Source organism: Microdochium trichocladiopsis (assembly GCF_020744255.1).
Source record: "Microdochium trichocladiopsis strain MPI-CAGE-CH-0230 chromosome Unknown B0I36scaffold_1, whole genome shotgun sequence".
Classification (NCBI taxonomy): Eukaryota; Fungi; Ascomycota; class Sordariomycetes; order Xylariales; family Microdochiaceae; genus Microdochium; species Microdochium trichocladiopsis.
The window spans coordinates 1,959,976-1,974,716 of NW_025763544.1; the positions used below are offsets into that span (position 1 = coordinate 1,959,976).

General features: G+C 55.9%; 3 protein-coding genes across 3 annotated transcripts; 1 reads left to right on the forward strand and 2 right to left on the reverse strand.

The window, feature by feature from the left end:
- Positions 1-1,125: 1,125 nt before the first annotated feature.
- Positions 1,126-2,688, reverse strand: B0I36DRAFT_357536 (uncharacterized protein; the record flags this gene model as incomplete). The annotated part of the gene is made up of 1 exon (XM_046157810.1): positions 1,126-2,688. The coding sequence occupies one exon, from the start codon at positions 2,686-2,688 to the stop codon at positions 1,126-1,128; it is 1,563 nt and encodes a 520-aa protein (XP_046018253.1).
- Positions 2,689-9,604: 6,916 nt separating this feature from the next.
- B0I36DRAFT_310168 (uncharacterized protein) lies at positions 9,605-10,342 on the forward strand. The gene has a single exon (XM_046152222.1). The coding sequence runs from the start codon at positions 9,717-9,719 to the stop codon at positions 10,269-10,271; it is 555 nt and encodes a 184-aa protein (XP_046018254.1). The 5' UTR covers positions 9,605-9,716; the 3' UTR covers positions 10,272-10,342.
- Positions 10,343-12,383: 2,041 nt separating this feature from the next.
- Positions 12,384-13,538, reverse strand: B0I36DRAFT_391042 (uncharacterized protein; the record flags this gene model as incomplete). The annotated part of the gene is made up of 2 exons (XM_046161409.1): positions 13,033-13,538; positions 12,384-12,767 (listed from the first exon to the last, which is right to left on the reverse strand). Exons 1-2 carry the CDS (start codon positions 13,261-13,263, stop codon positions 12,384-12,386), a joined length of 615 nt encoding a protein of 204 aa, XP_046018255.1. The 5' UTR covers positions 13,264-13,538.
- Between the last annotated feature and the right edge of the window lie 1,203 nt (positions 13,539-14,741).

Sequence of the window (14,741 nt, forward strand, 5' to 3'; positions counted from 1 at the left end):
GTACAATCTGCGCCCCCAGAGAAAGACAGGCTGCGAGTACTTGTTTCCATGTACATCATTGATGCCCAGGCGGGCTTTTGGAGCCGCAGCACACCAACAGCAACAACAACACTTTTGGAATGCATGCTATGACTTCTAACGCCGCTGCCAACAAGACCATGGCGGCCCGTCTTTTCCAAGTCCCGAGCCCGCAGAATTAATCCAGTCCCAAGCAGACGAAGACTATCGGAGCTGGCCGCTGACCCTGGGCAAAGAGTATACACCGCTACTACGGGGCGGGCCAGCATCAACTTGGGCTCTCCTTTACCCCCTTTTCGTCCCCCGCCAATCAGAATCCTCGCGCGCGCTGCTTCGTCAAAGTTTCGAGACTTACTCGGCTCAGCCTGCGGTGGCTGCTGTCGTCTCCGTTTGACAGGCACGTCCGTCTAGCTTCATTGAATCCAATCTCCTTGTGGGGAGCGGAGCGTGACAACGTACAGATTGACTTGGGGAAGCAGGATGCGTTTGGAGCTTGGAAACAGAGACACGGTCAAGTCTTGATTAGAGGCGGCAAACATTTTGTTTGCATGGGCTTTTCATAGTGTTTTTGTACTATTTGGTTGTTTTTTATCCTCTAGGCCCTTGTCCCAGAGACCTGACATTTCGAGACTGTGGTAATGCCTCTCATCCCCTACCCTCCTCTCGCGCCTACTAATTCTCTCATTCTCCAAAACTCGTTGGAGCATGGCGCAAATGCTCCCAGCGCTTTTTATACATGGTCCGACAATAAATGGTGGCACAGGTGTCCAGCTGGGATACCTCGTCTGTAGTATAGCCTCCTCTTGTCTCATGGTGCTTTTCCGTGTGGCAAGCTTGTCGCTTTCTATCCTCGTCGTAATCGAACAATATGAATAACAAACAGACGTCGATGGCATGGATCGAGTCCGCAGGAGCCTGATGCATCCCCCGGCCTTTTTCGATATGCCGAGAACAGACAATCAGACGGTGGGTATCATTGTATCCGCAGAAATTGGTGTAATAGGTGAAAACAAAATCGTGGCGTAAAGAGCGTGATTGACGTGTAAAAGTCGTGATGGTCATTAATTAGGTTGCAGAGCGCTTCGTACAGTGGCCGTGGAATATCATTCAGCGGCCCGTAAGGCGTTTCCAGAGACTCGGCCGCTTGAAGGTGTCGGCCATGGGAGACATGGTCGCCTGTCGCACCATGGGGCCGACAATGTCCTGGTCGCCTCTCTCGGGGAACTTGCCCTCAGCCATATGAGGCAGCGTGGTGGGGACGACTTCTTCCGGGCTCATCTGGCCACGCAGGGATGCTCCACAGGCAATGAGATCGGCAATGATCTGCTTGTGATAGGAGCTCCACATGTTCTCAATCTCTGACCACTTTGCCTGGGTCAGTGAGTACGTCTTGGACGTGTCGCCATAGTGCTCCCCGGTACGGGCAAGGTGCTTCGTGTAGTTGACGCGAGCCGTCTCCCAGTCCTCCTGGAACTTCTGCAGAGTATCCGAGTCTTGGCCCTGCGGCTGGTACGGGGCTGGTGTGATGGTGAAGTTGGCATGGCCAAGCAGGTCGGACCAGGCATCAGGCTCAGGCATGAGGGGCAGCTCAGTCGATGCCATGATGGAGGGAAACGATGTCAGGGAGGGCTTGGAGCTCAGCGGCGGAGAGACCAGTGGCGACTGCGGCGCCGAAGGCATCGAGATGGTTGCAAAGGCAACTGTGGGTGAGACAAGAGGGGAGTTCATGGCAGTACTTGGTGGCGCGGCGATGCCATTCATGAACGGAGGAAGGAGAGGTGTCGTCGCCATGGCGCGATCGCGCTGGATGGTGTCGCGGACTTCTTCAACCTCTTCCAACACGCTGGAGACCCGCTTGGCTACGCTGTCTGAGCTGCCATAGCGTGACAAGTCGGGCGTCGGTGGCAGCGGAGGCTCGTTTGAACGATCATAGTGGAAGGTGCCAAAAGTCGAACGTGATGACGATGGGCTTGGGACTCCACGAGAGAGGCGAGAGTAGCGCTCAAGACTGCCCTCGGCGATGGGAGATCCCGGAGCGCTGCACTGCTTCAGAGAACGCCGAGACTTTAACGACGGAAGCCGAGAGCCGAGACGAGTGGATAGACTGGCGAATGGCGCCTCGAACCTCCGGCTGAGCTTCCTTGACGAACGTGTGTCTTCTCTGTACGCATCAGACTCATGTTGAAGTCCAAAGTTGTAGTCAAAGTCGTCGTAGCCATCGTAGAGGTCGAAACCTGTGACGACCTGAAGGTTGGGAGCTTGGCAATAGCGAGGTTCGTCCCGGAGACAGTCGGTGAGATCGAACTGGTCGGACGAAGCATCGTCGAAATCAACATAGTCCTCAGCATCCGCATACTCGTAGCTGGAAGGCTCCTCCTGAACATCGGTCAAAGACCACTTGGCCGAGATATCTGCGGCTCTGGTGGGTGACGGTGGGTACTCCGGGGTGCTGGGAATGGCGAGGTCAAAAGACGAGGCGGAGCTGGAGTGACGCATGTGACTCCGGGCCGAGAAGGTTGGTGTTACCGGGGAAGTGAGCTCAGATGAAGTGCTGCTGAATGTGTAGAAGCTAAGAGTAGGCTCGACGTCCTGTTCTGTCTGCATCGACTCCCGCTTCTTTCGCTCCTCCACTAGTTGTGGAAGCCGTAAAGGCCTGAGCATCGAGGACATGGTGCTGGCGCGACAGTGGTTTGATTGTTGGTGGTGGTGGTGGTGGTAGTAGTTGAATCCAGGTTGTATGCTCTGTGAGCTGTCGTCGTCCACGGTTGAATATAGACGGTTGCTCAAGTCCACATCTTAATATGTAGCGAGCGTTCTCGATACAGAAATCGTTGAACACAAACGCGCGCCCAAACGTGACAGATGCGTGTGCTGGTCAGGAGGACGACTGGGTGCGGTCTGTGAGAGATCCAAGCAGATGCCGCGAACCACGTGTTGACGATTTGCAGGGCTGGATGCGGGTGACAGGCCAGGCGCGGTATCGTTGGGCACAATTAGCTGCGTGCCAGGGCTGCGCTGTCCGTTTCCTGTCCACGAGGCTATGCGCCAATGGAACGCAGCAGAGCAGGCAAGCGCCGAGCGGTCTGATACCAAGCACGTGAACACCTCGTTTAGGCGTGCAGTGCAGACCAGGAGCGGAAGCGGCGTGCTGTGCAAAGCGTGTCCCTTGTAGATGTTGTTGTTGATGTTGACTCTGTATCCCAAAAGGTGGGCACAAGTCGTCTAGGAGTGGCGGAAGAGCGTCGCTCAAAAGTCTAGCCAGCCGCAAATCCTGGCGGGTTGTGTAAGTCGAAGCCGGCGATCACGAACGAGGTCCACGGTAATAGCAACAATAATCCAACAAGCACCTGCGCAGTCGAGATGAGGGAAGACGATAATGGTTGAGTGGAGGGAGGAGAGAAGAGCGAACAGCAGATCGACAAAGCCGGGCAGCACCTCGAAGAAGAGGACCCAAATGGGGCATGGCAGCATAACCACCGACACCGACACACACACAGACAGACACAATGCGCCCCATGGAAGAAGAAGAAAGACGGTGCTGGGGGAGTGGGAGCCGGGGGTGCGGCCGGGCACTGACGCGGGCGCGTTGGAGCCGCTTGCCGGGGCCGTCGATGGTGGACGCTTTGGAAGGAAGGATCCTGGGTCCCGCCCCGCCCAGCACATGCTGTTTCCTGGCGGGTGGGCCGTTTGTGCTGGGCGCCGACGCCAGCAGAGCAAAGAGTCAGAGCAAGAACAGACCAGGCGACCCAGCAGCGTGGTGTGTGGCACCGCTCGCGACCCTGGTTGTGGGCTGTCGCGCCCCGGCCACCGGTGCCCGCCCACTTGCTTGTCGTCAGACAAAGCCCCGGGCGGCGCACAGCCGGCAAGGCAGGGATGGGGCCCCCGTTGGCGGCTTGTCGTTCGGGGGCATTCTTCCCAAGCCAGGTTGGGCAGGGCGGGAACTGCACCGTGGGAGCGCAAAACAATTTTGCGCCCGATTGTGTCATCATGGAGGGTGTGGCCGTGCCAGCGCAGCTATGCCGACTGTGCCTGCACCGTGCACATGTCGGCTCCAGCCAGCCAACCAACCAACAGAGTGAGTGAGTGCCTGAGGGTGTTCTCTCTGCGTGTGCTGCTTGCTGTCTGCCTGTCGTCCCCCCCCTCCAATGCCCTGCTGGCACGCACCTCGTCCTCACCTTTCTGAGGTGTTTTGCCCATCATCTCCAGGCGCCACTGCAGTCATCGGCTCAGCCCATAGTTCGCATCCTCGAGATGTGCCGTCACCTCGCGGCACGATGCGCAAAAGAGCCTGGTCACTGTGCGACTCGACTTGTCATGTCACCTACCTTGCCGGAAGACCAGGGACTGAGCCGTTGCTCTCGCGCTCCACAGCATCCCACCCGTCTGGGTCTCTCTGCCGTGTCGAGAGTCTCGCCCGCTGGCCCATGCTTCCGGCTGCGCTCCCCGGACTAGATTCGCTGCCATAGTAGCCATCATGCGCCCCCCCGGCTCCTCCAGCCTTCAGTCACCCTGCCCTGCCCTGCCTCATGGCTTTTTGCGCTGTCCCCTTTTCAACAAACCCATAGGGGCGGAAAATAACGTCCAGGGCGGCGCATGTTTGTGTTGACCACTCGATCTGAATTGCTTGTTGTTATTGTTCATGCTGTTGTTGTTGTTGTCTCATCAGCCCGGGCGGGCACCGGGCAGGGCAAGACATTCTGACAAACCCTTCGCAGGTGTGCCCCCAAGCCACCGACTTCAGCACCCTCGGCAGGGCGCCGTGCAAGAGAGACATTGGGTTTGCTTGTCGACTGTGCAGGCCAACAGAGCACCACACGACTCGCGAATCAGTAGCTAAGTCGTGGCTCTGGTGGGGAGGGCCGGCCCACCCATGCCTAGCGGCACCGGAACGTCTTCCTCGCTCTTCCACGGACCTGCCCTTGTCCTGCCAGCAGAGTTTTCCCACGTCTTCGCCGCCAGGCCACACTAACAATGCTCTGCGCTGTAAAAAGTCCCGGCGGCTTTCGTCGCTAAATTTCCCCCGCCAGAACCGTGCCCGTTGTCGGACACTCCTCGCCAGTCACCCCGTCAATGTCTGTGGCCCTGCTGGCAGACAGCATGATGGTCGGCTTCAGGATGATGCCGCCGGTGTCGGGCGCTGAGCCGACGAGAATGAATAAATCGGCGTCGCCATGAACCACAAAGGCGTCATGAACACAGCTTGACAAGACTAATGCACGATGAATACCAGTCCGAGCCTCAAGGACTGCCTCGCCAGCAGCTAAGCTTGAACAGGTCTCAGACAGGCAGGCATCTAGCTTGGACTTGCACGAGTGTCGCGTAGGGAACCACGAATCAGGCCGTCATATTCGCATGGCGGGCAACGATCGCCACGGAGACAGCCATGGTGCCTGTGCTTTTTGTGGCTCGAGTCGTCTAAGACCTCGGTGCGGACGGGCGATCCGGGACAGCCAGCCGGATGCTTTGCACAATAAAACTGACGCATGGATGAATAACACCGTCGGCTAAGCATAACATCAGTTCTGGATGCGACATGTGGAGCACGCACTGCTCCGCCAGTCAATACCTGCGCAGCCCCGGTGTAGCGAACCCAGGAATAATATGTGTTTCAACTGTTCATAACACGGCTTGAGAGCTCCGTAAGGAATGTGCTTCGCTGGTGTCCCCCCCACTGTGATTGGCTTGCCGCGTCGCTATATTCCTGCCCATGGCTCCTCGTTGTCAAGCGATGCTCCGTACTCATCCCGCCGAGGCTCTGATGTCACTGTAATTATCCCCTGGTCGTCGTTGGAAATCAGGCGGGCATGATGACGCAATAACAGCAAAAACAATATCCAGCTCCTCATTATCGATTGTTTAACGGTCCCAAACCGCCATAGAATTGGTACCCGAAAGCCATCGTGATGCGTGCGTGCAAGGGGCAAAATTCAGCATCGCCTTCTTACAACAAACGACGAGGGCCTCGCAGCACAAACCACTGCGGCTTCATGCGTGCATGTAACCCTGTGAATTCTACGTGTCCATTCATGGCCTTGCGCCCGTTCGGCATCTGCTGACATGCTCTTGACATGTGGTTGGACATGCCAGCGCAGGACGTGAGCGGGGTACAAACAAGGCTGCCCAATATGACGTCGCTGCTTTGTTTGGTCGTCTCAAGTCATGTGCACATGTCGTCGGGTGTTTTTGTTTTTTGTTTGGGCAATCCCAGCAGGCAGAGGGGCAAACAAATAAACAACAACCAGCCAAACAACCAAACAAAACAATAGGGGGGCCACAGCGCCAACAATCAGTATGATTAACAGCAACCTTGGAAGCTCGAGTCACCCCGCAGCGTGTGGCAGCATGTCCCTTTCCTGGTCCAAGAGCCTGGGCCAAGATTGGCCATAACCAAGCAAAGCGGCCCAGTATGCCAAGTTCGGAGTAGTGTAAACACCAACGGCGGGTTCGCGAGCAAGGTACATGCTTGTTTCGAAACCCTCCCAGGCCCCCCTTCGTTATGACGAAGCAGTCCGTTTGGGGTAAGCAGGCCGTCCTGCTCCAGCGTGCAGGATGCCCGAAAGCCCTGCATGCGCTGCCGTCCGTGGAGAAAAGCGGATGGCCCGGCGATGCGCATCGCTTCTGTACGATGTGTGCAGATGGGGATCAATCGACACTGTCGAGTCAGGATCCGACGCATCAAGGTCCGAGGCCGAGGACACGGCAACGGGTCGGCCGTCGCTTGCAGCAGCAGCAGCATGCATCCGCAGCTCGAGGCTACGTACGTACCTACGGCCTCCTACCGTGCTGATTCACACCCCTCTCGATCTGTGCCACAGCCACTCCAACGGCTATGTCGTGCCTCCGATGTGCATGTGGCGGCTCGAGTGGCACCAAGTCAGTGTGTCTGCCTCCCCCTTCAGATGAAAGGCCGGGCTGGCATGGCAGCTTGCACGTCCGACTTTCTGAGCCGTGCGCCGAACCTGGCAAGGCAAGCTCTTGATGAGTGTTTGAGAACGGATATACATAGTAGACAAGCCTCGTCGCGACCAAACAGATCCAGGTATATTTGCTTGACAACAGCGTATGTGGATCTCGTCCCAGAGGGACAAGCAAAGCATATCACTTATTGTAAACAGATCAAGTCATCACTTGTAATAGTCACCTGCTGTCTGCCCGCTGGTCTGTGGAGTACAGCAGACTCGAAATCGTTGTGCAACATGACACATTGGGCGTCCTGCTTTCTCAATGACCAAGTTGGGACGAGTGGATTGTCAGTCCGGGTTGTGCAACAACCTGCAGGGGCACCCAACCGAGACGCCAACCACAGCTAACACGCAGTAGTCAGAACATGGAATTCACCAGCCATCAGCTGGAAATATGCTTTGATAGCATATGCCCTCGCGCAGGAGACATCCGACCGTCGCTTTGCTGAATGCAAAAACCACTTGTCCGAAACATGGCTTTTCCAAGGATGATTCGACATGTACATGCCACTGCGGCATGAATGCTATCATGGTCTGCTTCCAAAACGTTGGCTGAGGGCGACTCTCGGCTCTCTGGCCCGCGCTGCAAGCGCACCCACGGGCAGGTCCGCCTGCCCGTCGCGGCAAGGGCTTTGCTTTCCGCCAAAGAAGAAGAAGCAGGACATGCACAACCTGCATGGCCGGCTGACGGGGTCCACCACGGTAGGGCTGCCCATGCTGCACGACACATTTTTGTGTTGCCGAGCCGCACCACACCACGACCGATCATGTTATGTGATTCGCCAATGGCTCTCTCTCTCTTTCCTGGTCGCCGCCGGGTCTGCATTCCCGGTGGCTGCACCTCGTGCGGGCCCCGGTGCCGTCACCACTGCTGATTGTTCAGCCGGATGTTCCGAGGGCACTGAATCCGTAACTGCTCAACCTTCCAAAAGGGTTGTAGGTTTAGTCTGCCTCATGGTTTCATGCACTTCCATTGCCTGAATTCGAAACATCTAACCACGGTCAATGTATTCCCGCCGATACGTCAGATATCACTCGGCCACTGTCAATTGCAAGTCATTCTGCTGGGGGAGCCATTTTCGTTGCCAAGATTTTTTTTTTCCTGGTGAGTAATGATTACTTGTAATCGGCACGTAAGCATTTTCTTGACCCTACATGGGACGCATGTCAGGTTTCATTCATGACGGTCTACTCAATACAACACAACAGACAGCTTACATCACACGTCAAGGGCACTCTCTTGCAGCCAAAAAGAAAAGTGACTGTGTGTGCGACAGTAACTGTACAGTACAGTACAACATGTCCCTCTTACACCTGGGCATTCTCCACCCCTCAGCAGCAACCCCTCCTCCCCCTCCTCCTTCTCCCACATGCGCGGGCGGGTCGGCGAAGCGAAGCAGAAGCAGGTACACCACCGGTCCGATTGGCGGACCTCAAGGCCCCATCCTGACCGGCTGGATGGATGGATGGACATAACCTTTGCGAAGTGTGAGTGGGCGCGCGCCCTGCGTTTAGCAAAGGCGGGCACAGTCCGACTTTGGTCCCAGTTTGGTCATTGGTGTATGATGTGTGCCCAGACGAGGGAGGGGTCGGTTGCTACTTGGGGAGGAAAAAAAGAAAGAGTGGGACCACCCAGCAGACGAGCACCACTCACGAAGCAGCGAGAAAAAAAATTGTCTCCAATGAGAAAGAGACAAACGAGATCAAGAAAAAAAGGTTGATCGACCGAAAACAGCCTTTCCCCTCCCAGCACCGGGCATATGTGCGGTGCCTTGCATTAGCTCGCAATTGTTGCCCTGCCCTGCGCGCCCACTCCGTTGGAGCCGAGCAGGGCAGGCAAGCAGGAAGGCAGGCGAGATAGGGTCCCTTTTTTTGGTCTGCGAAGCATGCGTGTATTTTTTCCCTCTGTGATTTGCGCCGTGGTGTGCAGGAGAGAAGGTGTGTGCCTGCAGTCTTTGCATGCCGTCTCTCGTGGTCTCATTGTTTCCTGATGATGATCTGACCATGAGCGAAGTGGCTTTCTTTTTTTTTTTTTTATCCTTTTTCCCCTTGTCCTCCTGAATTAAGCATTGTCTTCTTGGACTGCAGGCTGTTCACTTCGAGCCGTGCAGAATACTCCGAGGGACTGGAGATGTCACCGAAATGTAAAAACTCAAAATTCAAAAGAAATTTTCAGTAGGTTTCTCGAAAGAGAGAGAAAGAGCCCCTCAGCTCCCCCACCACACGCGTAATACTCCGTCACAATGGCCCAGACCAGTATGGAGAGCAGAGGGGAAGGAGGAGGGAAGGTGGTGGGGGAGTGCACATCCACCACTCGCCTGTACAGAATCCCATTGCCGATCACTTTCCCGCCTCGATCACAGTCGATGCCCTCCATCACATCTTCATCGGGGTGCCCCAGCTGAGGGGATTTTAAAATGACAATGACGTTATTGGAAGTCCAGTGATCTCGATGGACTTCCTAGGGTGGGCTTGCTGTCCCAAGGATCTCCCGGTCTCCCAGCGAGTCGGAGGCGGAGCACGAGTCGGGCGAGTCCCTAGGATTGCCCTTGTTCAAAAAGTTGCTCGTCTGGGGGGAAAGACGTTAATCAGGTACGGAACGCACGCACAACCAATCAGGTCGGGGGTCTCGTGCACCTTGTGCGTCGAGAGAACCAACCCGGCCCCCAGCACGTATTTACACGGGCTTTGTCATTCTGTGCTCGCGCCTGCAAGGACCAGCCAATCCTGTCGATCATGACCAATACCCCAGCCGAGGTACACGAGCGAAGGAAGGGGTTGCAGCCTCGCTGTGATGATGAGTCCTCGACGACGAGAGCAACAACACGAAGGAAGCGACAGTACGAAGACAAAATGAAAACTCTGACAAGCTCATACACATCCACACGCAGTATGGGCGGAGCCATGCAAAAACCAAAAAAAGTAAGCTTCTCCACGTTCGGCAATTCTCCCAGTTTACGCCGTGGCAGGCAGGCGAGGCAGCCAGACGGAGTGCTGGATCGATGCGGAGAGCAATGCTCAATCAGGCTGTGTGAGACGCGCAATGGGCTCCACATCCGGAGTTGTGGTGGGATAATGATGATGCTGATGCTGATGCCGGTGCTGTCCACACAGTACGGCCGAATTCTGGCAAGGGCTAGACCGTGCTGGCTGGAGGGCAGTGGCTGGGAACATCATCGCTTAGACGTCCATATCTTCTCCTCATCATTGAAAGAGGTTTCGTACGGAGAGATACACCGAGTCCGCATGCGTTCATGCGGAGAAATCGTACTGCACTTGCATGTCTTGTAAGTGGGCGGGGAGATCGCGGTTATTGTTTGGGGGGAATTGTGGCCTTTACGCGAGGAACACCCATTGCTGCCCCTGTAGAGGCAGACAAGGATACATCCACTGGGCTTGCTTGATATTAACGAGCCGGTTGCTCGGCGATCCAGTGATTACAGGAACCAGCACACTTACCAGTGGCGTAAAGTTTCGATGTTGTGTCTGGCCTACTAGTAATCACGGTGGCTTCCGCACGCTTAGCCACTCAGTAATAATCCGGGGGATGGGAGGTCGAGGATAGACAGCTAGGAAGCGTTGAGGGGATGCTACTGATTCGCTCGAAGCCCAAAGGCACAAACCCACACGTGCGTGCATGCAATGATATCTCAGCAACTCCAGAACGAGGCACCGTTCCGCCGATCATTGGAGAGAGAACCATGTAGTCTTAACACAACTCATATGGCGGACTAGACATCACCAGTAGCTGCGTCAAAGACTAGGACGACCGTACGACGAGGCGTGACAACAGGGTTTGGGCAACGGTATCTTGCATGTCTGCAACCACCACGTAGAAATGATCCCAGAAACCTTGGTGCCAATGTCTCTTGTCGGGACTTGGTACATTGATTATCATGACAGCTTACCAGGTTGGCCTTGGGGTGGCATCGTTGTACCAGACGCGACGTGGATGGAAAACCTACCCAAAGCAGTAGCAGGCAGCATGTGCGTGTCTGATTGGGAATCTCCAAACTTTTGTGTATGACCAATTGGGATCGACCTATCCTCAAGCATCAAGGTGCAGGCAACACGCGACTGATGTTGCCCTGAACTTTACGCGTCCAGAAGTGCTGCCCACTTCGAGGCTCAGCCCCAGCTTGGATGCACTCACCAAGCAATCGAGCACGCGATATTGCGATATGGCCAACAAGGTTCCAACGGTCCTCGCATGATTAGCCTGAACGGGGACAATGGCGTGCCTTGTGGAACTTGCCAGGCTGCATTTGCAAAAGGACAGAGGACTGCTGGATGCGCGATAGAGTTCAAGCAGAGCACCTGCCGTGCGATTGACCAATCACACTCCGAGCGCAAAGGTGGGGAGAGAATGACATGATGTCAAGCCATGCCCATTCCCTGCCCAGTACTGGATACTGTGCGCGACTTTGCGGACGGATCCCGACTATCGCGCTGCTGAGCCTGGACTTCGTTCGCTAATGCGAGGGCTTGACATTGAGATTGCTGGCGTCCCTGCTTGCTCGCCTAGAGCTGCCATGCAGGACGAGAGAAAAGCCACAAGACTGGGTTCTGCAGCGCCATCGTCACCAGCCACCGGATGCACAACAACGCATCCGCAAGGCTGTTGTGTTCTTGGAGTTGTGCATCTGCATGAGAGTGACGGGAAGCCGGTCTGGCCAATGGGCGCTCCCTGTGCGGTGCAGGGTTCCGCACCGAATGTAACAGCGAGCCAGGTTGCGCGCAGTCGCGACAACATCGTGAAAGCCTGCGTTGGCTGGACCTTATTGGCTAAGGCGCAATCCTAGTCGGACCGGTGAAGACATGTCAAAAGTGTGAAATCTTTCGATCACCAGGTTGTGCCTCTTCTTGGGCTTGGCTGACTGCTTGGGCGTTGAGCGAGACCTGGCGCAGCAGCCAAAGGAGAAACAGCGAGTTGCCGGGCCGAGCTGTTACCGAAAGCTTGTGAAAGTCGACAGTATAATGATAGGTTGTGCCTCTAACCGAAAGCGACACTGCCAGCCAGATTCAGCCGATTCACAATTGACAGTGTGGTCCTGCTGAGGCAAAAACGACAAGGCGTGAATTTTCTTTTTGAGCGGTGGGCAGTCAGCCACAGCAGTCCATTGCAAAGAATGGAAGCCCGAGACAAAGCTTCGGTGGCTGCGCAGAATCGAGTCTCTAACTCAAGGTTCACTTGGGTATCTGGGTGTTTTGGCGCCGTCCGGACATTGCAGCAGTAAGCATGAAAGCAAGCAGGGTACCGAAGAGGAAAGAAGCGCCTGTTCTGCCTGCAACCAGATCGAGTCTCGGGTGACCATTCCTTGTTTGGCTTGATTCTGCCTCGGCCCAGCGGACAAAGAGAGCAGTGGAAGAGTGTTGCGAATGGCCAACTGAGCCTAACTCTCGTTAAGCATAAGCCACACAGTAGCTCGCGAAATCTTCCCATACTCGCAGGTTCGGGAGCTGTCCCGAAGTCTGACTGCCAAGGCCACCACCGGACCCTGGGGGCGTTATGCCGTTGCGGCCAGCAGCACAAGCGCCAGAACCATAGGCAGCGCTTGCTGGAGAAGCTCTTGCCGAAGCGGAGGCAGCACTTGGTGACACGAGTATGCGGGCCGCTCTGCTCGGTCGGCTAGTGTGCCGCCGAGTGCCAAAAGCACGACTTTCGATCGCGTCGTCAAGCGAGGGGCCTGAGAAGCGCAACATCAGGCCGTCAAAGCAGCTGGCCGGACGAACAATGTCGTCGGGGTGGCCGCAAATGAATGAGTGCCTCGCATCGTGGCGATCTGGCTGAGCACAAGTTGCAGGCGCGTCCCTTGCAGAAAGTGTCGCAAGCCACCGAGGCTGTACTCATGCGCACGCAGCTGGTTGGGTGGTCGAGCGACTTTGAAAAGACCTACAGGGCTCACGCATTCGGGCTGGTCAGCAAAGTATCGAGCAAGTCCTGAAAGAGACTTTGTCGACTTCGGGAAGGTGCGGGTCCCGCAAACGAGCCCAGCCCGTCGGATTCCACGCCGCTCCTGCACTAACACGCCGCCGTTCTTGTTCGGCTCACATCCTTCTTTTCTTCTTCGCTTCCCAAGCAAGACAGACTTTGTTGGGCCTTCCCAAGCGCGGCCGCCAGGCCGGAACGGAAGGAGAGAGCCAAGACGAAAAGAGGGAGTGGTGGTGGCAGACCCTGACGCGTAGTCTTGTTTGGCCACGCCACAATAGGCCCAACCAATGACTCTTGCCAGACGTTCTGGAAAGTCGCAAGCCACTTCTGCCCGTTGAGGGTGGCTTCCATTGTCTGTGCGGTATCCGGGCCAGGGTCTACGACAAAGATAGCCTTGTCCGAGGATTCACGCCCAGATCGCCCTTACTGGGGGGACAATGCAGGCAACGACCGACCGGGCGACGGCAGGGGGAGTATTCAACACTTGCAGAAGGCACCCGGACGACGATCCCAGGCTCCGCATGGGTTTTCCCGAGACGTTGCTGACAGCGGCTGGGCTTGTCCACGGTTGCTTTCCACTAGGCTCGGGCTCAGATCAACGACCTTCTAATCGCGGACAAGCACGGTGATACTCAGCCCAGCAGCCAACCCGACATACTGTGAAGTCGACAGCAAAGGACTAGAGCTAAGGGATTTCGAATTGTGGGCATTGTGCGCGTTAACCACGCTTCTGCCCGAGAGTAGTGCCGTCTAGTTACTGTTTGACGCCACGAGTGTACGCCTCGAGAACGACTTTGAGACCCCAACACAACAAGGCTGTCGGAGCGTTGTCCGGGGACAAGGGATCGTGTCTAGCAACAGCCCAGGAGGGTGATCGAGGCCTTATTCTCGGCCTCATACGTCAAGCCTCAACAGCCAGGACATAGACCTTCGACCGGGGTGGGCATGAGATTTGCTGAGCCAAGCCCGAAGCCCTGCGTCCGGTGATGCCCGGGAGAAGATTTGGTCGCAGCCTTCCGGCAGCCATAATCTGTGACTCCGCGACGCAGCCTTGCATGTGACTGCACACGTGGCGGCGCAGAGACGCCCAAGAAGGGCTCTCGTGTCGTGCAGGAATGGCCCAATTTGGTGCTGCATGCCCTGCAGGCCCAACCGAGTCTCTTGCATGCTGCAGGTACCATGCAAAGGCAGGCTCAGGCACATCGGTGGTCGCCGCGACTGCCCGTCGGCTACGGGGAATGACCCTGATCAAGAGCTTCACCCCATCATCATGAGCTCGCACAGCGGTCCATGAAGACAGGAGAATAGCATCGCATGTCACGAAACAAATGTGACTATGCATGTTGTTGGCTTCAGCTTGAGAGGTGGTGGTGTGATGCTACCTTTATGCACGACAAGGCTCGCAATCACCCCATCACGAGTCTGGCTCTGTCTTCCCATTGTCTCGCTTGACCTGGAGTGGCTTTATCACTGACGTTACGACAAGTAAGCAAAAGTGAATGGAATCCGACTGCCCCAGAGCACAACTGCCAAACGTGCCACCATGGCCCCTTGTTATGGTAAAGACAGTGAATAATTCCCAAAGAAAAAGAAAAAAAAAAGAGTTGAGGCGATGCTGGATCAATATCCTCGCCCCTGGCACTGTTATAGTATCGCCGCCCTAGGTCCACAAGGGTCTGTGTATACATCATGTCATTCATCACACTGGCTCCAAATTCCAGGAATCCCATTCAAGTATTGTAGGAACTGGAAGCTTGTTTGGCACAGGCTTTCTGATTTCTCGTTGGAAGTGGTAGCCTGATACGGCCTGTCACTCGTTCTTTATAAGT

Coding starts and splice junctions, on each gene's coding strand:
- B0I36DRAFT_310168 (XM_046152222.1), top strand. CDS start 9,717: ATGACCAATACCCCAGCCGAGGTACACGAGCGAAGGAAGGGGTTGCAG.